This window comes from Podarcis gaigeae (assembly GCF_964106915.1).
Source record: "Podarcis gaigeae genome assembly, chromosome: 17".
NCBI classification, from domain to species: domain Eukaryota; kingdom Metazoa; phylum Chordata; class Lepidosauria; order Squamata; family Lacertidae; genus Podarcis; species Podarcis gaigeae.
In genome coordinates, this window is record NC_139694.1 from 2,453,347 (window position 1) to 2,478,012 (window position 24,666).

General features: G+C 42.4%; 1 protein-coding gene across 3 annotated transcripts in view; it reads right to left on the reverse strand.

Annotated features, from left to right (window-relative positions):
* The window catches only part of SPAG17 (sperm associated antigen 17), an 81,583-nt gene that overhangs the window by 40,952 nt on the left and 15,965 nt on the right, over nt 1-24,666 (reverse strand). For 2 of the 3 annotated variants that reach the window (XM_083718132.1, XM_083718131.1), the window contains exons 7-22: nt 24,321-24,502; nt 22,779-22,919; nt 20,593-20,671; nt 18,757-18,848; nt 18,110-18,247; nt 17,920-18,030; nt 13,356-13,506; nt 11,439-11,669; nt 9,920-10,012; nt 8,898-8,947; nt 7,457-7,570; nt 4,714-4,868; nt 3,214-3,404; nt 2,107-2,192; nt 1,322-1,600; nt 469-580 (exon numbers count right to left, since the gene is read on the reverse strand). In XM_083718132.1, coding sequence (XP_083574258.1) covers nt 469-580; nt 1,322-1,600; nt 2,107-2,192; nt 3,214-3,404; nt 4,714-4,868; nt 7,457-7,570; nt 8,898-8,947; nt 9,920-10,012; nt 11,439-11,669; nt 13,356-13,506; nt 17,920-18,030; nt 18,110-18,247; nt 18,757-18,848; nt 20,593-20,671; nt 22,779-22,919; nt 24,321-24,502 — 2,205 coding nt within the window. The remainder of the gene's footprint in view (nt 1-468; nt 581-1,321; nt 1,601-2,106; nt 2,193-3,213; nt 3,405-4,713; nt 4,869-7,456; nt 7,571-8,897; nt 8,948-9,919; nt 10,013-11,438; nt 11,670-13,355; nt 13,507-17,919; nt 18,031-18,109; nt 18,248-18,756; nt 18,849-20,592; nt 20,672-22,778; nt 22,920-24,320; nt 24,503-24,666) is intronic. The other variant, XM_083718133.1, reaches the window with a different exon arrangement.

The window sequence follows — 24,666 nt, forward strand, 5'->3', positions numbered from 1 at the left end:
GTTTGTGTTTTTTATTTGTGTTATAAAATGAATAAAAAAAAGACATACGTCTCTCCTGGGAGTGACGCGGTGGCTTGGGCGCCCGCAGGCTCCGCACTGCTCCAAACAGTCTGCCCACCGCCTCGCCCTCAGCTATAGGGCGGCTGAGTGGGAGAAGGCAGACAGACTCCCCAGAGGCCCTGTGGAGTGTCCTGCCCCGGCTGACCCCGCCCCTGGGTACATGCGCCGCCCCAGGCGCTTGATTGGCCTGCTCCACCCGCTGGGTATGGCAGAGGGAAGATGGCTCACCAATGGCTACTCAGTGAATTCTTGACAGAGGCAAAATTCAAATCAGGAGCTCCTAATCCATAGCTTAGTCTGTTAACCACAACGCTACACTATTATTACTTCAACAGTGAAACATCTATCAATACTGATTCTAAATGCATGTTTAGAAACCCATAGAAATGTCAAGTGCGAAAGAATCACCTTTTTCAAATGTTATCCTTTCTGCCTGGATTTGTCCTCCGTCAGTAGGGAACAGATATCGGGTAGTCCCTGCAACTTGAATGGGATTCTCAGCCATATTGTATCCAAGAAACTAGGACAGAACAGTTGCAGGAAAAGGTAGAATTAGACAGAAGTTTTCAGCCAAGGAAAACTGGAATACTCTATCAGCAAGACGACTCCACGGCAGTTTTGTGACTCATGAAGTGTGTGGTTCTTTCCTGCATCAATTTATTTCTTTATAATCGAAATTATTTCAATGAAATATAAATATTCTGAAAACCCAGGAAGTGTGTGAATCCTGCCCTTTGTATAGCTATCATCTATATGGCTCCCCTCTAAGAAAAAGTGGTGCAGAAGAACAAGGCCCTCCCTTCCTCTGTAGCTACACATAACCAGAGAGCTTCCATACAGTGGTATTTGTTGACTCTTGCATACGGCCATATTTTTATATTAAAAAAACACACCTTGTGGGGTTTATTAAGAGATGTGAACGGGATCCATTCCGGAGCCCTGTTCACATCCTGAGCAGAACGCAACCTGTGTCTGCGTGTGCGCAGGTCGCGATTCGCCGCTTATGCCCATGCGCGTGATGTCATTTTGAGCATCTGCGCATGCGCAAGCTGCGAAACCCAGAAGTAACCCATTCCATTACTTCTGGGTTGCCGCAGGACGGAACCTGAAAAGATTTAACCCGAAGCTACTTTAACCCGAGGTATGACTGTATTTGCGCACTTAAAAAAAGAAGCAGTTTTTGATAGGCTGCCATGGAGAGACAAGATATACAGGCACCATATACAAAAAAGGCAATATCTTCCTAATAGGAGTTACACACCTCATATTCTTTCACGGGTGGCTGAGGAGGGGTAATTTGTTTAGTTTGCCCGGCCAGCTTTGCCTGATCTTCAGTGTCTGGTGATTTAGCCGACTCTGGTGATCTGGACGGCGATTTTTTTTCTTTGTTCGTTTTCTTTTTGGATGCCTTTCCTTCATCAGAGGCTGTTTGCTCCTTGCTCTGGCCTTTTTTCTTGCCAGGTTTCTCCTTCTTCTCAGCTTTTTTTAATTCTTTCAACCGCTCTTCCTCTAACAGCCGCTCCTGCTCTTCCTTCCAAGCCTGTCCAAACAATTAAGACTTCAGCGCCTAAATTAACATGATGGTCTTGACTTTGCAGCGCATGGAAAACTTTTCATTTCAACCTTTTCTTGAGTCACTATTGGATTACTTTTAGTTTAACCCCCCTTCCCTCCTTTTTAAAAATGTCAATATTTAAAGTGCTTTAAATATATTATTTAAAGCCCTGTAATTATCTGTTTCCAAAACTTTTCAATACAAACTGAAAATGTGTGTGTACAGCTTATACAAAAAAAAAAAAATTACTATTATCTCTCTGCAGCTTCTGTTGCTGTCATAAGTATGTTTTATTTATTTAAGCATTTATTTAATTTGTATACCGCCCTTCATCCGAAGATCTCAGGGCGGTTCACAGGAAAAATATACAAGATAAAAACACAACATGCATAATAAAAACAGGAACAAAACCAAATCACCCTTAGGTGTATAAAAACACTTGGAACAAATGAAATTATTTTTGGATTAGGCTTTTCTTTTCTTTTTGTTACCTTGAGAGAGTCATCTCTGACAAAAATGTTTTTTTCTTTCTCAACTGCAGGTTCTGGAGAAACGTCGACTTTACTTTTGGTAGGAGCTTTGAGAATTGAGATAAAGATAAAGCATCTTCAAAAGTATGTTGCAACAGCAACCACCAACTACCAAGAAAGATTCGTTAAAAGAGCGACAGAACGAATGCAACGCCAAAGCTTAAAAAGTAGAGCTCAAATTCCTATATTTGGCACAAGCAATCTGGCTATTACTCTATCTCTTTCCATCATCTCATATGCTCCCTTATACTCTGAAAAAAAATCATTTAAAGGCACATCAATTTTAACTTGGCAACATTTATTTGTAAGCTACATTAAAGCATGGAGACCACGGGCCAAATTTCCTTGAGCTGTAAAAGAAAAATGTCTTCCTTCTTAATAATGAGCTGGTGTGCAAGCCCTGGTAGGAGTCAATAAAGGGAGACCCCCAAGATGCAGAAATAACAGCAAGAAACCTATCGGTCACATACTATGGGCAAAAGACACTTCATATCACCATACACCGCATATTGCAACTTCACACTCACAAATCACACAGCAACCCCTCTCTCATACTCCAATCCCACTAGCTATGAGGTTTGAAAAAAGGACTTTAGTCATTTTGGAAACAAATTTGGAGGAGATGGGTGAGCTTCTTGCAGAAATGGAATGGTTAACCATCCCCCACCAGCTACAATATCCAAGTCAACCACTGTCTCCAAACAATTAGGCTTGGAGAAAACCCTTCTATTGCAAGCAAACAAAGGTTTATTTCCAAGCCTAATTGCAGCAAGAGGGGTTCATCCTTTCCCGTCCCCCCAGCTGTGGCCCTTTTGAAAATGATCCTCCCTTGCTGCAGGTAGGCTTGAACAAAGCCTTCTATGGCACCCAAAACAAGGCCTTTGGGTGGGCAATTCCCTAACACAGGTAAATGGAGCTGGCTTATATAATTTGCTGCATGCTTCCATTCATGCCTAGAGATTGCAAGTTGTTTTCTGAATAAGAACATGGCTAAGACTGCAGTCTTGTTACACATGCTTACCTGGCCCACTGAACTTACCTCTGAGTAGGCATATGTAGTAAACTTACTTTTGGACTTCTTCTGCGCAGCACCCTTTTTGCCAGTAGGTGGGGACTTGACTTCGACAGGTGCTTTTTCTGCTAACTCTTTAGCTAACCTAAGAGCTTCCAGTTCTTTTGCCATTTTTTCTTCCTGATATTTTACTTCTTCTCTTACTATCCATTCATCTATGGAAGCAGCCACCAATTCCAGGTAATTCCTGGGGAAAAAGAATTTCTACTATTATCAATAAGAAAACACAGTGATCAAGAATCTTTGCCTTCTCATATGAAAGAATTAAAACCCTTAAATAGTTTACATTGCATTTTATGTTTAAAAATATTTCTGCATTATTAACTCTGTGGATTATTAAAAAAAGCCAAGTATGCAAATTGGATCTGCACAGCAGCTGACGAAATGGTTCACCTCTGGAAACTGCTGGATGCTATGGGGTGACAGAAAGGGAACTTGCATGCTTGACCTTTTGGAGTTTCAATCAGCACTGTGCAAGTGTGCAACTGCTTACTAGCTAGAGGTGTGCTGTATGTAAACATGAGATGCTAGCATAGACAATGGCAGCTGGTCAGCCATGCATCTGCACAGGGCAGACTGAGCTATCCTCCACCATCGCTTTCAGTTAAGGACCATCGCTTTCAGTTAAGGACATTAATTCTCACTCTTAAGAGCACAAAGCCCCAATTGCTGCAACCTTTCCACATCAGGGAGTTGCTTTTGTTCCTTGATCATTTGGATTACCCCATACTGAATGTTTTCCAACTCTGCAATATCCTTTTTTGAGGTGTGGTAAACAGAACAAGCGGGTGGCACTGTGGGTTAAACCACAGAGCCTAGGACTTGCCGATCAGAAAGTCGGCGGTTTGAATCCCCGCGACGGGGTGAGCTCCTGTTGCTCGGTCCCTGCTCCTGCCAACCTAGCAGTTCAAAAGCACGTCAAAGTGCAAGTAGATAAATAGGTACCGCTCCAGCGGGAAGGTAAACGGCGTTTCTGTGTGCTGCTCTGGTTCGCCAGAAGCGGCTTAGTCATGTTGGCCACATGACCAGGAAGCTGTACGCTGGCTCCCTCGGCCAATAAAGCGAGATGAGCGCCGCAACCCCAGAGTCGGTCACGACTGGACCTAATGATCAGGGGTCCCTTTACCTTTTAAGCAGAACAATACTGTGATCCAAGAGTAGTCACACCATATAATGGCTTTATGGCATTGGCAACTTTATTTTCAATCCCTTTCCCTATGTTCCTTAATGTGGAATTTGCCTTTTTCACAGCTGCCACCCACTGGGTCAACATATTCATCAAACTCTGTACTATGTTTCATTCCAGGTCCCTCACCACCTATTCCATATATTCAAAATGAAGTGTTTGGGGTGGGTTTTTTGCCGCAATGTGCACCCGTTTACACTTGCTTGCACTTGCCATTCTCATCATGAATCACCATCATCTCCTTTTCATGCTGTATTCCATACCTATGGCATCTGGGATATTTGGAGGCATTGCCTGAAGAACCTCTCACCTGAACCCAACGTCAGAATGCAACGCAACATTCCAGGACTCTTCAAACTGGCAACGTTGGTTCATAGGATTATGAAGGACTATCAGCAAGGAGTTATCTTGAGTGTGGTAATAGGAATCAATGCATTTGTAATGCTGGGTGGCATTGTGAAGAACCTGAGAACGAAAGGAAAGCATAACTCAACTTTTATAAGTGACTGGCAATGGGGAAAGGGGCATTCGGGGGGAACAGTTTTAACATAAAAAACATATTTATAGCATACTTAACATAACTTTTTTGTAACTAATACTAGACATTGATTGCCCAGATGGTGACCACCATCGGGAAAGGAATAAGGAAAGTGCAATCTAGTTGCTTTTGCTTGCAGCAGCTTTCAATACCATTGAGCAGTTTATCCTCCTGCACAGTTTCCATGGCTTGGTGGCACGGTGTTGCTGTGGCTATTATTGATTTCATTTACTGAATTTGTTAGTTGTTTTATCTTGCCCAGGGCAACCTGAAGGTTCCATTCCTACCTACAGGGTTCAGTTCAGAAAATACTGTTGGAAGATTACATGTCTACCCTCTAGCAGCTGTGCCACAGGGCACTATTCTAATTTCCAACGTTGTTTAATATCTCTATAAAGGAATTGGAACTGGCATTAGGAGATTTAGGGTCCAGTGTCATTAACATGCTGATGACACCAGCTCTATCTTAGTTAATATACAGGCTCCGTGACAGGTTGATTGTATCATTTGTACGCAAATACATTTTATTGCAGAAGAGCTATGATGGAAGAGTAACCCCCCCCCTCTGCCCATAAAAAGGTGGCCAGCAAATTCTTCATATATAATGGAAGGAACATCTCTTTTTTTTTTTTAATAAATTTTTTATTAGGGTTTTTTACAGAATAAAGTACAAAGACAATAAACAACCTTACTTTTATCTCAACAGAGTTTCATAACTTCTTTGGACTTCCTCGCATCTCCCACTGCCATTTTCATCATCATAAATTTTTCCAAGCAATTTATCATCTAGTTTGCAAATTTTATAACTGCTTATTTAAATATAGTCCTCTGAAAATTTGTTTCTCTTAGTCTCGCTTTACATCCCATTCCAATCCGTTTTTGTGATGGCCAATTATTTATGATCAAACATCCTACTTAACTTTCCACCAAATCACAATATTTTTGTAAATAAGTCTTAAATTTCCTCCAATCTTCTTCAACCCTCTCTTCTCCCAGGTCTCGAATTCTGCCAGTCATCTCTGCCAGTTGCATATAGTCCATCAGCTGCATCTGCCATTCTTCCAGCGTGGGTAGATCTTGAGTTTTCCACTTCTTAGCGATAAGTATCCTTGCTGCTGCTGTTGCGTACAAAAAGAATGTTCGATCCTTCTTTGGCACCATCTGGCCGACAATGCCCAAGAGGAAGGCCTCTGGTTTCTTAAGGAAGGTATACTTAAATACCTTTTTCAGCTCATTATATATCATTTCCCAGAAGGCCTTCACCCTGGGACAAGTCCACCAGAGGTGAAAGAATGTTCCTTCATTTTCCTTACATTTCCAACATTTATTGTCTGGCACATGGCATATTTTGGCAAGTTTAACTGGGGTCATGTACCACCTATATATCATTTTCATTACATTTTCCTTCAGAGCATTACATGCCGTGAAGTTCATCCCCGTGGTCCACAACCTTTCCCAATCCTCGAACATAATATTATGCCCAATATCCTGTGCCCACTTTATCATGGCCGACTTAACCATTTCATCTTGTGTATTCCATTTCAACAGCAAGTTATACATTTTTGAGAGTACTTTAGTCTTAGGTTCTAACAATTCTGTTTCCAACTTCGATTTCTCCACCTGGAATCCTAACTTTTTATCATTTCTAAAAATTTCTTGGATCTGAGCGTAGTGTAACCAGTCTCGCACTTTGTCTTTCATTTTTTCCAAACTCTGCAATTTCCAATTATTGCCCTCTTTCTCTATTATTTCCCAATATTTCGGCCATTTGGCCTCCATATTGGGTCTTTTTCGGGCCTTGGCCTCCAGAGGTGATAGCCATCTTGGAGTTTTATTTTCCAATAGGTCTTTGTATTTTGTCCAGACATTAAACACTGCTTTCCTGACAATATGATTCTTAAAGGCCTTATTGATCTTAACTTTATCATACCATAAGTATGCATGCCAACCAAATGCATTGTTAAAACCTTCTAAATCTAAGACATCAGTGTCTTCTAGAAGTAGCCAGTCTTTTAGCCAGCAGAAAGCTGCGGCTTCATAGTACAACCTTAAGTCTGGCAGGGCAAAGCCCCCTCTTTCTTTCGCGTCAGTTAGTATCTTGAACTTAATTCTGGGCTTTTTGCCCTGCCAGACAAATTTAGAAATATCTCTCTGCCACTTCCGGAAACACTCCGTTTGGAAGGAACATCTCTTTTACTAAGTCCTGTGTGACCTATTTTTTGTATCAAGGGAAAGGACACTCATAGAAGTCAAGGTGGGCACAGTAAATGACACCTCTACTCTTCCCAACAAGTGATACCTATGATGATATTCAAGATAAAACAGAATACAAAGACAATTTACCCAGCTTTGGTGACAGGCGTGCAATTAAGATTTAAAAGGGTTGCTAAATGCAAATGGTTAAGAAACATCACTCATCAGCTTTACATCTGAAGCAGGGGTATAGAAATGAAATGCTCGATATCCTTTTCTGTTCCCCCCTCCTACATAATGAAGAAAAAGCAACTAAAAATACCTGGAAGAGAAGGTGTGGTTGAAAATGTTCTGCAAAACTCCAGTCTTTCAAACACCGCTGCTGGGTCTCCTGTATGGCAACTAATTCTGTATCTGTATCTGTATTTGAACGTATCTGAAGAAACACCAAGAGGTATAAAACAATCACATATAACGAAGGCCACAGAGCAGGGGTTTAAGCAGTGGTTGGATGGTGATCTGTCATTCATGATCCAGTTGAGATTCCTGCATTGCTAGGAGTTGTACTAGATCAGTGTTTTTCAACCACTGTTCCGTGGCACACTAGTGTGCTGCGAGATGTTGCCTGGTGTGCCGTGGGAAAAATTGAAAAATTCGAAAGATTTAAAAATAAAGTATTTTATAATTTTTCATATTTCTGTTTACTTACTATTACATAATAAAGTAATTATAAAATACTTCCTTTGTGTTTATTTGATTCCTATTCAAGAGAATTACTTTATATATAGTCAATATAGGCACAGAGCTAAATTTTTAAACATTTTCTAATGGTGGTGTGCCTCGTGATTTTTTTCATGAAACAAGTGTGCCTTTGCCCAAAAAAGGTTGAAAAACACTGTACTAGATAATCCTCAGGGCTCCTTTCCAACACTAAGATTCTAACCTTTTCTTTTTGCTTGGGAGTCAGTCACAAAACTAATTTTTAATTTGGTAAATGGGAAGACTTGGACAGATACTTCCAGATAAGTATTAACACCCATCCCGACACAAACTATCACATAGATTCGCTCTCAAATAATCTATCCTAGTAAGTTTGGCATGGATCTGTTCAGATAAAGCTGCCACTAAGAATGGAAGCTGGAATGGAATGTGTCACCTGCCTCTCCTTTCAATAAAGAAATCAATACAGAAGTAAAAAGGTAGGAGGGGTGGGGGACAGACACCTAGATGTGAGACCAGAAAGAACTAACTGAATTAATTAGTTCCCCAAAATGCCTATTAATAGGATTTATTACAGCTCAGTCTATTCTTTCTTCTTCAAGAGCAATATTGAACTTTCAAATTATATAAAGCAATGCAAACAGCTTCAACAAATACTAGCTGACCGCAACCCCACAGTTGTTCGCGACTGGACTTAGTTAAGGGGTCAGGGGTCCTTTACCTTTACCTTTAAGTCTAGAGAACTGCCCATACTGAAAGGAGACAGAATCGCAGGCAACACAGAATGATAATGGGTAAGAATTTTTAACTGGTTATGATTTTAGAGTACAACAACGTGGCATTAGAAGATCCTATTCTACTTTGATTAGCGTACATATAATCTTTAAGAGGAAAGATTTTGAATCACCAAAGTGCATCCATCTATTATATATACATTTGAAGTTAAAAACACACAGAAAATTCTCAGCTACCATGAATTCACATGTACAGACTCCACTTTCATATCATACTGTAAAGCACATTTCAACCACGGGATTTCTTACCTTATTTTCAAGAGAAGCGTTGGGATCACTGTTACATTCAGCAACTCGATCTGAAAAATAAAGCTAAATAGATGGATGGATGGATGGATAAGAAATGCATACACTAACACACCCACAGACATATTTTATCTTTCCATCTGGTTAATTGTTTGGCTGTTCCTGTTACTTAAATGATGGCACAATTTCTGTCCTGCTCTACCCTAATAAACGGTCTCTACATTTTTCAGAGCACCGGCTTGCCTCTTTTTCACAACATTCCTCTCTCTTAATAATAATGTCTGTTTATTATAAGGATTTCCCACAAAAATCCTTGGGTCAGCAAGTGCATGAACCAGGAGCGAGGATGTGCTTCTTTATGCTGCAATCCCATTCAAAAGAAATCAATGGACTTTACTCCCAGTATATAGAATTGTAGCCTTAATTCTTTTTCTCCTTTGTGTCTTTGTGTTTCACATGCACACATACTCTTTAACAACGGATGAGAAGCAAGGGTGCACCTCTGGCCAATGTGATTGGCTGCGCCTGTGTGATGCTACAGCCAAGTGGCTCATGTAGTGCTCCCCCTGTTTAGCTCTGACACCTAAGCTGTGCTGTGTGCAAGGATTGCACCTAGCTTTCTCTGGTAGGAAGACTGGACCTGGGACCACCTGTTTATGAGCTCTGCTGCACTACACGGCTTGCATTCTTAATGCAGCTTTCTTGCTTCTGGTGGGCATAGCTAAGTTTGTGGACTGGCAGCTACACTCTACTGCTGGGAGTGCATAGGAGCCTGACTATGCAATAGTCTAGCATAAACTAGCTGCTGGTTCGGCCAGCCTGCTGGATTGCCTCGTGATTCTTTAAGGAACCTAACTGACTTTCAGGGATAAGCTTTGCTTAGCTGTTGGTATTCTTTGTAGATAGTTTGCTAATATGGGTGTATTTTGGCAGACTGATCACCAATGAGAAAAACAAGTGCTTTGTTTAACACCAAAGTGAAGACAGAGGGAAAGGGAAAGAGGCTCTTTCCAAATAAAGCATACCTGAATTGTAAAGTCCTGATGGTCTCTTAATACCGTTGTCAAATGAAAAAGAGAAAAATTGTCGACTACGAAAAGCACTCTCTGTGAAAAGCCCTATGGACAGGAGGTGCAAATCAGAGAAATTCCGAAGTCAGAATTGGAGTTTCCTAATCTCCAGTTTAAGTTTCAACATTCAATGTGGCAGCACAGAAACAATGTGGGAAAAGCAGACTGGCCTCCTGTGGACTCTGGCAGTGTCACGTGGTCTGTGAATAGTGCGGTTGCTCATCTGCAGCATGGCCTGAGGGCAAGTGGACTGTGGAGAGGGACTGACCTCTGGAAAATGTTAAATATGGACCATGACCTCACTGTGAAGGAGAATGAAGGCATGTCGAATAGCTTTGAATCTTTTCGGCTCTGAAGTAATATCGTAAATAGACTAAAAATGGTAAGATCAAAAGAGAATACTGTGACCTATACAGTATTAGAAGACTCGGGTTTCTGACAGCACCAGCACAATTCCCTAGGTATGTTTACTTGGAAGAACATTCAACAGTGCTTATTCCTTTAGTAATTGTGTTTAGGACTGTAGCCATCTCCAAACATATACAACATTAACAAGCTCAGTATAAATTCCTTTAACAGCTGTTGCTGGCACCTGTCTATTTTGGGAGACAAGGGAGGAGTACACCTTTGGGAGTAAAGTCAAACCACTGGAGAGTTACGGTGCCTGCTGTGCCTATAGAGACCAATATGGGAGAGACATGTTTCATTGCAGGTGGGGCAGATGAGGCATCTGGTTTCACTAGTAGAGGTGCACCATGGAGTTTTCTCTCTGTGTGTTCTTAAGTAGTATACCTGCATTCTTTAGTACTGTAATCTGTTTTATGACCTCAGCACTCTCCCATCCTACTCTGTGGCAAATATAGATCAGGCCCTAGCAGTCAAACTTTTTCTTCCTGATTCTAACTGCCTTGCCTTTAAATCCTCTTCCCACTCTGCCTCTTAGCCCTCATCATCCCTGCTTAGCTAGGATACTTCCATCTCTTTCATCCTTTGGCTAACAACACTTAGCTTTCTCCTATCTCTAGCTCTCCTTTTAGGTTTTTCAAAAGAACCACTTTCTCTGTGATCTGTGCAAAATGTGTATGCAGAGCCATCTTGGAGATGCCACACGTCACCATTGCAGAGCAGAAGTCTGAGAACAGGGGCTTCAGCAATTTTGCTTTGGGTGTGGACCAAGGCAAACAATGGCCATGCTGGAAAATGTATCTCTTGGCCAAGATGACTTACAAAGCATTCTCTAAAATCCCTTTTTGAACTTGTGCCTTTACTGCCCTGTGTTTCAGCAGCAAATGTATATACATCTTTCAGTAAGAGGTCTAGCAATAACACGCACCGTTTTAATACATGGTTGTGAATTTTTCTTGATTTTTCTGTTTTATCTTTCATAAACAGCTTTGAGGTGTGTGTTTTTAAACAATCAAGTGATATATACATTTCATTAAATAAATTAAAAAAATTATGATAACCTCCGTACCTGATTTGTTCAGATACTCTTCCTGTGATATTTTTAGGTCCATCAATTCTTGTCTCAGTTGTCTGGCAAACTCAGCAGGATTATCCCATGGGATGTAAGAAATCTCATCACCACCACCAAGCATTCTGCCACAGCCTTCTAGCTGTCCAGAATCATCTACCTTTGTCAGCCTCAGACTTTCAAATGTAAATACTTTAAAAGCTCGCTCTATTTCAGCCCAGTTCATGTGTTCTGTAGGAAGATCAAGGCACAGAAAGTAAACTCAGCGATGTCAGCAAAGTGTGTCCCATGATGAGATATTTTTCCTACAGGCACTGGTCACTTTTCATTAATATACAGGAATTTCTCCCACTTGCGCATGATCGACTTGTGCGCATCCGTGTATATGTGCAGTGCCAGGAAATAGTAATTTAATTCATACCAGGAAATGGAGGGAGAGAGCTGGTGTCAGGGGCTGGATTGAGGACGAATTGTGGGAGCTCCCCCCCCCCTTTCTGAACCTTCCCAAGGGCAGGAGGACAGTATTGATTTAGAACAGTGGTTTGCAGAGGGGCATAGTCCAGAGGGGAAAAGCTGGGAAATACTGGGTGAGGAACAGCTAGAAGAGGAAATGCCAGGAGAGAGACAACTGGCAGATTCAGTCTCCTTGGAAAGAATCCCTAACCCTTCTTCGCCTAAGACTAGATGGGCTTTGAGAGTGCTAGAACTGAAGTGTAGCGGCAACAAACTCAGATTACCAGATGTAGGGGTGACACAGATTAATGGGGACGGAGGGGGTGAACCTTAACTGGGAGCAACCTCAATTCTAGAGAGATATGCATTCCTTTCTCTCTCGCTTTGATTATTAAAGAAACTAACCGGTAAGAATGCTCCTTTTGTTTGATCTGCTTATTTACTGCCACCAGGGGAGGGATCCAGTCCCCCAAAGCCTGACAGCTGGAGAATCCTCGTGGCTCGTGAGGAGACCCAGTCCGGAGCTCGAAGAGGATTTCAGTAAGGGCAGGGAAGGGACTGGAGGTGCAGCAGGGCTTTGTTGAGGCTGCTCAGCCTCCCTGCCTAACACCTGACACGTGGGGTAGCACAGCAGCAGCATAGAGCTGGGCGATACCTGGCTTTCAACATTGTGATAGATCAGCAATTGAATATCGTGATGTACTGATATATCACAATGTCTGGAACTGCCCAACCCTATCACTCCTGCCACCAGCACAGCTCAGGCAGGCAGGCAGGCGGGAATGAGGTGCCGGCAGCGGCTGGGGAGCCGCAATGTACTGCCAGCTCAAAAAGTCTGAAACTGGTATCGCGGTTTGAAGGCCATACCAGTTTCAGACAATTAATCGCAATATCGCCCAGCTCTACAGCTGCAGCCACTTTTCCACACGTTGTCCAGGCAGAGCTTCAATTCCAGTTGTGGATCTTTTTTAGTACAGTATTTTTGATCTGGGTTGCAGAGAGAGTGGCAGAGCGGGCATTTAAAGGGTGTTGAGAGGGTGCTCCCCACTTATGCACGTGGGGCACTGGAATGTGACCCCTGCATAAGTGGGGAGTCGCTTGTACTGGACTATACTACCTATTTTTAAAAATACAATGTACGGCTTACAGCCCAGACTTACAAATTGGGGAAAGGATTCAGGAACAAGATGAGCAGTGACTTGCACTGCGACGGGTGAAGTATAATCCCTTAGTGCCTGGCAACCGGAGCAGAATTAAAGACGATTCTACTCTATATGCCAGGAAACCTCTCTTATTACCATTTACAGTTCACACTTGTACCAGCCTCTTCAGGCCAAGGGAGGCCTATAATACATTAAACAAGGTGTGAAGGGACTCAAACCTTTACCTGGTCCTATAAAAATACCTTATAACAACCTTTTCGGACTTTGGGGGAAACTGTTTACAGTAAAGGAAGCATGTTACCGCTAGTGCAATAGTGCATGATCTCATGGATTCTGGCAAGGCGTCTGGTATCGGTTCCAGGTGGCGGAAGAGGGAATTTAAGAAGATCCATCAAAGGCAGTTTGCACATCATTTCATCTTCAACCTTGGCTGGGTCTAAACCACCCTGCATCTGAAGCAGGAAAAGAAACCAACAAATATTAACCGATGTTAATGCCCTATATATCCTACAGAAAAATATTCCTGAACTTGAAAATTTAACTGAAAACTGGCACTTAGAAATTTTGGAGGGGGACACAAGTATGCCGTAATTTACGCCCGTAATGCAATCCCGTATATGCTTGCTGTCACTTCTCTGCATGCAATATTGTGGCAGCACATACGCTTTAAAACTCCCTGCCTATAGATATCAAGCAGGCACCTTCGCTGTATTCTTTTTGGCACCTGTGAAAAACAGCCTTGTTTAGACAAGTCTACCCAGATGCTTAGAAATGCTAATGGGAATTTAATGTTTTAGTATTTTTAAACACTTGCATGTTTTAAATCTTAATAATACAGTCATACCTTGGTTCTCGAATGCCTTGGTACTCATACGTTCCCGAATGCCACAAACCTGGAAGTAATTGTTCAGGTTTGCGAACATTTTTTGGAAGCCGAAGCTCCTGCAGCCAATTGGAAGCCGCGCCTTGGTTTTTGAATGGTTTGGGGAGTCGAACGTACTTCCAGAATGGATTACATTCAGGAACCAAGATACCACTGTAATTATTATTATTATTAATTATTATTATTAATTATTATTAATTATTATTATTATTATTATTATTATTTCTCCCTGATTTTGTGGTTTTATCTTTTGTTAACCACTTTTAAATAAGATTTTATTGTAAAAAAAAAAAAGGTTTTAAGAGCAGCATGAAATTTTATTTGAATGTCAGATCTTAGTGAATAGCAAGCTCTGTAACCAGCAAAAACTATTTTCTTTAAAGCAATATGTTCTCTCATATATATATATATATATATATATATATATATGCTTTCGTAGATTTTCACGGGTACAGGAATGCAGGTTTTGGTGTCCTCGGGTGTCTTCCCGTGTAAAAGTTGGGGTGTCTAGGCGACGTTTCGACGAGGTCTCACTCGTCATCTTCAGGCTGGTGCTTTCGGCTTCTTGTTACTGGAACAGAGCGGGATCTCAATGTTTGAGTTCCTATAAATACTGTAGAGGGGGTGTGGTGTCTAGCCTCCAATGTTCTGGGCAGAGAGGAAGTTCCCAGGCTAGTGTGCCTTTTCTTCTTTTGTTCCTTAATTACTTGAGAGATACCTTGAGTGATTTCTTGAGTGATATCCTGAGTACCACTTAGGTGGGTCATTAGGTGTGGATTAGTTGCTAAAGTCTTTGTGTCTTGACCTCTTGAACTTTGTGAAGAGTTTTCCTGAGAAGATGGCTGTATTGCACTTAGTTGTGCTTTGGCTTGGCTTCGTGTATAGGGGCGAGCTGTGGTTTTGTGGCTTGTGTCAGCCAGATCTGTGTAGGGATTGCAGGGGGGTGCAGCATCCGGAGGTGCCACCATGGATTGGCTACTGGATGGTGTCAGTAATTCATCTGTGGAGAGGGTCTGGGTTTGGGTCTGGTGTGGTTGATTGGTGTTGGCGTTCTGTGTGCCTCTGGATCTGGTGTCAGTTTTTGTGGGGAGGGCTAATTTCCAGATGTCTGGCAAGCGGGATGTGTCGTCACGCTTGTTCATGTTGTGAGGGTGTTTCTCTATCTCGATGGCTTCCATGATTATTCTCTTGTGGTGATGTTCCGTGTTAAAGAGCAATTTGGAATCTGCAAAATTAATTTCGTGTCCTGTTTCTTTCATGTGTTGGAAAAGAGAGGAAGTTTTTTCTTCTTTTTTGACGGCATTCTTGTGTTCTGCGATACGTGCATTTATTCGTCTGTTTGTTTGTCCAATGTACGTGGCTGGGCAGACTTTGCAGGGTATTTCATAGATCCCTTGGTTTTCCAACTGGATTTTATCCTTGGGGTTTCTGAGGATATTGGCTATTTTTTGGTTGGTGCAAAAGGCTGTTTTGATATTGTGTTTATGGAGGATTTTGCTAATTTTATCTGTAGTGCCCTTGATATAAGGAAGGAGGGCCATGCCATTGTTTTCTTCTGTGTCTTGGTTTTTGGGGGGTGTTTCCTTTTGGATTAGCTTCGTAATCCTGTTTTGCTGGTATCCATTGGCAATTAACACATTTGAGAGATTCTGTAACTCAGTTGTCAAGTGGTCTTTGTCAGCCAGGCGTTTGGTTCTGGAGATGAGAGTCTTGGCTACGGAGTTTATTTGTGCAGGGTGGTGGTGTGATTGTGCATGTAAGTAGCGGTTGGTGTGTGTTTTTTTCTGGTAGATAGTGTGTCCTAGGGAGCCATCAGGTTTTTTGTAGATTAGGACGTCAAGGAAGGGAAGTTGGTTGTTGGCTTCTATTTCCATAGTGAATTGTATTTTGGGGTGTAAGTTGTTGAGATGTGTGAGGAAGCTATCCAGTTTTTCCTTCCCGTGTGGCCAAATTACAAAGGTGTCGTCAACATATCTGAGCCAAAGTTTGGGTTTGTGTTCTGACTTGTCTAAAGCATTGGTTTCAAAGTGTTCCATGTACAGGTTTGCGATGACCGGTGAGAGGGGTGATCCCATAGGTGCTCCTTCTATCTGTTTGTATCTTTGTCCATTGTGGATGAAGTACGTGTTGGTTAGGCAGTGGTTGGTCAGGTCCAAGATGTATTCGGGGGGATTGTATTTGTTTTGAATAGCTGTCAAGGCTTCATTAATGGGCACTTGTGTGAAGAGAGATACAACATCGAAGCTCACAAGTAGGTCATTAGGATGTAGGTTTTGCTTCTTTATTGTTTCTATGAACTGGAAGGAGTTTGGTACGTGTGAAGAGATGGATTCTGCATAGGGCTGAAGTTGCTTGGCGAGAAATTTAGCGAGATTTTGTAGAGGTGAGCCTATGGAGCTGACTATTGGTCTGAGTGGTGTTCCTTCTTTGTGTATCTTGGGGAGGCCGTAGAGTTTGGGGCATCTGGATGATTTTTCTCTGGGGATGATTCTTAGCTGGATTTCTTCACTGATAGGAGAGGCTTTTATTTTGGATTTGGTGGTTTTTTATATATATATATATCTTATATATATCTTATATATTTTATATATATATATATCTCACACACACACACACACACACACACACACATAGGTATTCCAAATCATTACAAATCAGTCCAAATTATTTAAATTTGATCCAATTTCTTAAAAAAAATAGGTTTCCCGCTCCTGCTGCAAACATATGTCCATTATTTCCTGATGTAGCCATTTCATTCTTTGTTAATCTCCTCTTCACCCTTCTCTTAATGCAAAGTGATATGTTCTTCTATTGGGTAAAATGAACTGGGCAAATTTTGCCCAGTACAGGGGGGTAGATGGTAGAAGCAGTAACCTTGGTCACGGCCATGCAAAAATAAGGAACAAAAGGTATTTACATCAAATAAGGAAAGATATTAACACCAAATCAGTACTGTAATCTAAAATGTCATACCGTTTGGTAGTCAGTTTGATGTTACCATGGTTTGGCACTATATTGGGAGTGGGAGAGTGTGTAACCAGATCATATAATTCATTTCACTATTAAAGTGATTTCTCCACCCCCATCGTTCAGCTTGGATACTGAGATCCAACTCTAAGGGCTTTCTGGCACTTCCCTCACTATGATAAGTGAAATTACAGGAAACCATTCAAAGGGTGTTCTCAGTAGTTGCACCCGCCCTGTGAAACAGCCTCCCATCAGATGTCAAGGAAATAAACTATCTGACTTTTAGAAGAAACCTGAAGACAGCCCTGTATAGGGAAGTTTTTAATATTTGATGTCCTACTGTGTTTTAATTTATTGGAAGCCACGCAGAGTGGCTGGGGTAACCCAGTCAGATGGGCAGGGTATAAATATATTATTGGTGGCACTGTGGTCTAAACCACTGAGCCTCTTCGGTTTGGCAATTGGAAGGTCAGCGGTTCAAATCTGCACAACGGGGTGAGCTCCTGTCCCAGCTCATGCCAACCTAGCAGTTCCAAAGCACGCCAGTGCAAACAGATAAATAGGTACTGCTGTGCAGGGAAGGTAAATGACATTCCATGAGCTCTGGTTTCTGTCACGGTGTTCCATTGTGCCAGAAGCGGTATAGTCATGCTGGCCATATGGCCCGGAAAACTGTCTGTGGACAAACATCAGCTCCCTCAGCCTGAAGCGAGATGAATGCCGCAACCCCATAGTTGCCTTTGACTGGACTTAACTGTCCAGGGGTCCTTTACCTTTTTTACCTAAAATAATAATAATAATTATTATTATTATTATTATTATTATTACGCAATGAGTGTGAAGTTAGTTCCAGCCTCTGACGTCCTTTGGGTCCTAGCAAATTTATAGGAAAATGTTCCTACTTGCTATTTCCCCCTCATTGTTCAAAGTGTCATAATTTCGCATTTAATGCTACTGATGAAAGAAAGGAAAGGAAAGGAAAGGAAAGGAAAGTCTAAACTGCACTACATTCTACCTTTAGGAAGTACAATCTCTGGGAAAGGGTATCATGGTAGTTCAGTATAAGAGGCCATTTCTGATCCGTGGTCTTTTCTTTATTTTCAGGATAAAAGGAGTTGTAAAGATTCTGTTAATAAAAGTAAAAACACAAATTTAAAATATCTATATTTTAAAACAACAAAATAGTAATACTTGGCAATACAAACCTTTTTCTCACTCTCAGGAAGGGCAAGAGAAGGCAGGATCGAAACCATGTGACTTGCAATGGTATGATCCAGCCCATCTTCACGAGGCTCTGGAACCACCAAGCTTGGTGGTGTAAGATTCTGTTCTGATGCAACAACCTAGCAAAAGAAAACATAAATAGGATAACTCCATGGCTGCCATGGATAGTATGAGCATCAGGGTAGTCAGAATACCAGCAGAACCGCAAATCTGTCCATTGTCAGGGACAAGGAATACTGGGACCCACCCAGCCTAGGATGGAGTCACTATAAATAACAACAACAACAACAATTTATTATTTCTACCCCACCCATCTGACTGGGTTTCCTCAGTCACTCTGGGTGGCTTTCAACAGAACATTAAAAACAGAATAAAACTTCAAACATTAAAAGCTTCACTAAACAGGGCTGCCTTCAGATGTCTTCAACAACTGTGAAAACTGTTCACTGAGAACTGGGATGGTTATAACTGAGAAAGATCCAGTTCCTAGTTCTAGTGCTAGTAAAGCAGTTCTCTCCCCATAAGGTCACTTTCCCATGCATAACGTGCGAAGGACTTTTAGCTGCACACAAAACCTTTTTTTAAAAAAATGACAACTATTGTTGAATATACTGAAGACTGTGCTTACCTGCTGCAACATGCAATCCAGTATCAAGGCAACAGAAACAATCTCATCTGGGACTGGGTTCAGGAGGTCATTATAATATCTCATGTCTACATCTGTAATGAAAAAGTAATGTTGTCCTTTCTTTGTATATAATATTTTTGACATACGTATATTTCATCACACTGAAATTTGTGTGGTCACCAACAGATGGTGCTAGCATCGCAAAGTATCATATGAACTACAGTGTATTGACAATCTAGGGTGGGGTTTTCCCAAGAACCAAAGAAGCTTGAGACCAGCAGACCCAGCTCTGAGCAGTATGCAGGCAAGTCCCTGGCCTAGTTCGACCCCAATGACCCTCTGTCCTCATCTCTGCTCAAAGATGGGCCTGCTATTGGTAAAACCTATCTGGCGTTTCCCAACTTTCTAATTAGTTGCAGGACCTTAGCCAGACCTAGCAGAGTAAACGCAGAATCCACAGAAGCAATTGGCAACTTGGCTGCAGACAGGATAGACGAAGCAGGAACCAGGAACTTGTAGTTAGGTGTTCATTATATACAGTGGACTGTTTACAGGAACAGAACATGGATCTTTTGCTAGCTCTCTCTGATACAACTCACAAGTCCTACACTGACACAGAACTCGGAACCTCTGAACACTGAACTAACACATTCCAGTTAGTGGGCCATTAATTATCATTCCCTTGAGAGAGCTTGACTAATCAGGGAGCGGTTTCCATGTCTCTGTTATCACCAGGCAGACTTACTCCTTCAGATTGCCTTCTGGCTTTCTGCCAAACCTTAATTGACTCTGTGTGAGTAGCTGCATGTACACAGTTTCCCAACACCTGCTAGGCTTGGGTTTTCTCAGCCTACCAGAACACCCCAAACTCTTGTATTTGGGCATGGGCCTCCTGGGCTGTGGAAGGAGGAAGCATCAGCGACAGTGTTGCTTCATCCTTAGTAGTCGCTGCCATGTCCTCACGGTGGCTGTGGCCTGGAAAAGTCCCCAGATGAGGCTGGCAGCTCCAGAGTCCATTGCTTCAGCAGGAGGAAAATTTAGGAATTCCCCCCAAGATATTGCAGATATTGGCATAACTGCTTATGGCATCGGCAACACCACATATGCGGGTGAGGAAGGAGGAGACTGCTTGGGGTTGGAGAGCAGAGATGAGAAGGGGCAACGAAGAGCTACAAAATCACCATGTGGATGTTCCATGTGCAAGGGAAACTTAGAAGGGAGGTGGTTTGAAAAAGGGGGTGAAGGCGAAAAGGGGAGGTGCAAATGGGGTTGGAAAATAGTGGTGGCTTTAGAAATGGGGAGGTGAAAAGGGAGGTTAGTAATTGCATTGGATAGGGAGATCTAACCGGTTAAATGGGAGTCTATGTGTGAGGAGTTGCGATAAAGGGAAGGAGTGGTAGCTTCAGAATTGATGGGGAAGGCAAAAGGTAGTTGCAATGTACGGGAGGAGGAAGATTCAGGAGGTTAGGTGCAAGATGGGTATAAGAAATGGACCTGTAGTTGATGAGAAGAAGGAATAAACAACGGCTGATCCTCCATATTTGAGAATATAAAATCTACCCTGAAATAAACAGCAAGTTTTTGACATTCAGTACGCCTTGATGCAATGAAAATGATTAAGAATTGCTTCAGAAGGCATCTCATTAAGAGAAGTTGGAATTTTCAGGTTCTGGATGGCAGCTTGAATCGAAACTCATCACATCACAGAACTCGTCACCCCACTGCTATCTGCAGAAGGTTTACACATATTTTGCCCTATTTATCCAGCATGTTGAAAAGGAATTGCTCTTTTCAAGGACAAAGTTTAGGAATAACTTGAAGACACTTCACACATACCTGTTGTTAAAACTGGAGCAGCAGGCTCTTCCGCTGCCTGCTTTCTCCTTGAAGGTGTAGGTGGAGCAGCAGGTGGTACCTTGTGAAACAAAAACATTTATGACAATACAGCCGTCTTATATTCAAATCTTCAACCCAGTTATTGCAGTACTTGAATGAAGTATTTAAACAGGCTGTCAATTTTGCTGCTGGAGACTCTTTGTGAATAATGTGATGCAAGGAACTACTGTAGGTTTGAGTCACATAGAGTCCTGGAGGAATCTTGGGATCACCTGGAGGGGAATTTCTGAATTAATGTAGAATTTAGGCTGCCCTTTCCATGACTTAGATGAACCCCGGCCTTTCCAATACAATTCACACAACCAGTTTAACCATTTACAAGGCAACCTATAGGTCAAAAGGCCTGTCAAAATTAAAATGTCTTTGCCAGCCGACGAGAGGCCATCTGAAATGGGACTAGATGCCCTTGGCAATGAATTCCAGCACCTGACAGCAGCCAAGAAAGCCCTCTCTCGAGTCTCCACCAAATGTACTTCAGGACAGAAAGATGGATATCTCCTGAGGATCTTAAAATCCAGATTGGTATGGGTGAATAACTGCCCACATAGTCACATAGGGATTTGTAGATCATAACCAGTATATTTAATTATGCTTTTGTGAAAGGGACAGGTAGCCAGCTCTGGTCTGGCTTTTGCTTTTTCAACCAGCTAAACTTTATGAGTAGGTAATGTCCTATGGAGAGCCTGTTGTAGTAGACTTGGGCTTTAAACTGTAAAAAGAAGGGTTATTTTCTACGTCCTCAGACTATGTCATACATTACTATAAAATACCCCCCCCCCAAAAAAAAGTCCACTTTCTCACCTGATCTTTGGGAGGTTCACAACCTCGAAATGCAATGAAATATTGCTGGGCTGCAGCCTCCTGCTTCCTAAACCTGTGCAATGTCATAAATGTAGGTTGCTCCTTTGACAAATGGCTGTGGCTTCCTGTGCTGCTTCTTCCGGTCCCTCCTTATCCATGCCCAACAAAGGGCTCCTTTCACCCCCTCCCCTGTGCATCTTGAACCCTTGTTCCAGGGAGTCCTTGGGTGGGAGAAGGGTGTCATGCCTCTTCTCACTTCTTCTGCGTTTTGAAGTCAAAAAGCGCTTACATGTGCAGTAGATACATGAGTCTGCGTGTACAGGTATGTGGTGGGTGAGTAAAAAAGGGGCATTCATATCCCTGTGGAGCAGGATTTGCCCTACAGTAGCAAATGCTGCAGGCTGCTGTGGCATTATTGAGTCTGGCGGAGGTTAGATTGTACGTGGAGCTGAGAGCTGTTATAGGGGAATCTCGCCCTAGCTCAGACCAAATGGGCTCCTTCTGTAATGTCTTCACTGATACATTTTGGTACGCCACCCCACAACTGGCAGGGCTCCTATGGATCCTGGCTTTGTGGCTGGAAGTAAGAACGTAAGAACCTGCGAGATCAGGCCAATGGCCCATCTTGTCCAACGTCCTGTTCTCACAGTGACCAACCAGATGCCTGTGCAAAGCTCAAAAGCAGCACCAGAATGCAACTCTCCCCCCTTGTGATTCCTAGCAACTGGTATTCATGTACTTTGTGTACTCCTCCCTTCTTTGCCATTTGGGGTGTTTTCTTCTTCTTTACTTGTGCTTGGATCAGATATCAGATCCAGGGCCCTGCAGGATCTGATTTCTTTCCGCAGGGCCTGTAAGACAGAGTTGTTCTGCCTGGCCTTTGGCTTGGAGCCAATTTGATTCCCTCCCCCTCTTTCTTTTTCCTTTCTTCACCTGTGATGAGGCTGCATTTTAATGTTTCAATATTTTAATGTTGTATTTTAATCTTGTTTTTAAGTTGTATTCCTTCAACTTGTTTTTATTATTGCTTGTTAGCCGCCCTGAGCCTGGCCTTGGCTGGGGAGGGCGGGGTATAAATAAAAAATACTATAAAATTTTTTATTATTATATAAGTGCCCCAAAGTAGCAGCAGGATCACAGAATTCCCCAGTGACCTGAGAAGTAATGGCTTTCCCAAGACTATTCCATCCAACCATTTTTGCTCTGGACCACACTACTGACACCGAACTATCTACTAGATGATGCATATTTATGCAGAAATGTACTCCTATGCACAATTCTACATGGAAATATATCTGCTACCAAGCATGGACGTGGTCTCTGACCTCAGCCTTGCTCTTCTTTTCTACTACGGGGACATTAATAAATTTGGTGGATTTCAAGTAGTGCTGATGCTGTCTTTTCCAGTCCAGGCAGTCATACATCAAACATGCCACAACTTCAAAGAGCTCCGTTCCAAATTCAAGCTACACAAAAGAAAAGGAGGAAATATAAAGACTGGCTTTATAACATGCAGAACACATGGGAACTCAGCCAACTTCTAAGCAATGAATTATACATGTTATTGAATAACACAACAAGCATGATTCAATTTGAATGCATTTTAATATTAATATTATCCCACCTCAAAAAAAGCCCAGATTTCCATTATGGGAGAGTTCCTATTTGTTCTTCCACTCACCAGCACGTGGCAGTAAATCCACACCATCCATTTTGATTACTACACTAGTCCCTAGGACAGGTATGGGAAACCATTTTGGTGTCAAGTGCCACAGATGGGCCAAATTTGACAAGTGGGTGTAGTCACCCACCTGTCATGATGACATTATACAAACTGACAGCTGGGTTGTCCCAACTATCTGTCAAAATCCCTTGTATAGTTTTGCAAATCTCGCCATGCTTCCCCTTTAAACATTCAATCTTGGAGGCTGATAAGTGAAGGGTGGGAAGACTTGCAAAGCCCTTTAAGCAACTGGATGAGTGAGCTTCTTTCTCCTCTTCCCCACCCTCTGCTGCCTGCTTGGGATCGGTAGGAGGAGACAGGAGCCTTTAAACATCTGGGCAGGCAGCAGGGCGAAAGGAGTCTGTACAATGCAGACGTCTTTCTACTCGTTGCCACCTGCTCAGATTTTAAACAGAGGAGCACTCTCCCTTTCAGACAGCTCTTGATTGAACCTCTGCTTTTCAGAGGCTCCAGCACAACTGCTGGGCTGCTTGAACCAATGAATGATGCAACAACCCTGTCCTCCCGCCAATCAGCTGCCAGCACCAGATATATCAGTTGATGGGTGTGTGGGTGGGCACAGTTTGGGAAAAATGGCTCCGTGGGCCAAAGTGGACTCCCTGGAAGGCCAAGATTCACCATCTCTGCTCTAGAAAGCCTCAAACTGAACCTTAAGGGTATACTGATTGGTGAGGGACTACGCTAAACCTCAGGGTTCAGATTAACAGCTATTCCCACTCCAGAATTAGAAACAAATGTCACACCATGCACTATTGCCCACTTACCCCACACAAATGCTTCTTGTAAAAGACAATGGGCACAAGAGAATTCCTCCCATATGGCCTATACCACCCCCAAATCTGATCCAAAGCATTGGAGAAGGTCCTAGATCCTATTTAGGGGGCACATGGGCAAGGAGAGCAGGGAAATGATCAGTGGCGCAAGGAGAAATCCATGCACTAATGGAATGTTAACCTTAGTGCTACATCAAATATAACCCAATACGACTAGCCAGGGCCTTTAGTTCAGGGCGAACTCACAGGAACTCAGTTCTGGCACCTCTCAGGTGGGCACCATTGCCATTCTAAGAAAATGAGGGTGAGTTCTGGCACCTTATTTCTAGAAAAATAGCACTGCTACTAACCAACATGTCGGCGTTACTCCAGTCAGCAGGAAAGGAAGACTCATTGACTAGGTGATGGAGTCGAGCTATCTGAAAAAGATTTGATCCTGGTTTCCCACTATTCAGAATTGGCTCCAAATATTTCCAGAAGGTTTTCAGGTCCTTGGCAGCTTTCTGCTTCTTCTTCTTTTCAGCTTCGACAACTAGGGTTGCATGAGCATGGAATTATTTTAGAAGGCAAGTATGCCCATAGAAAATCTTAAACATACTTTGGGCAAAAAGGATTAAGCCACGGTCAGCTCACTCTTTTGCAAAGCCTATTTAATAATCTAAGCTTTGGTCAGATAACATGATACATAGGAATGGA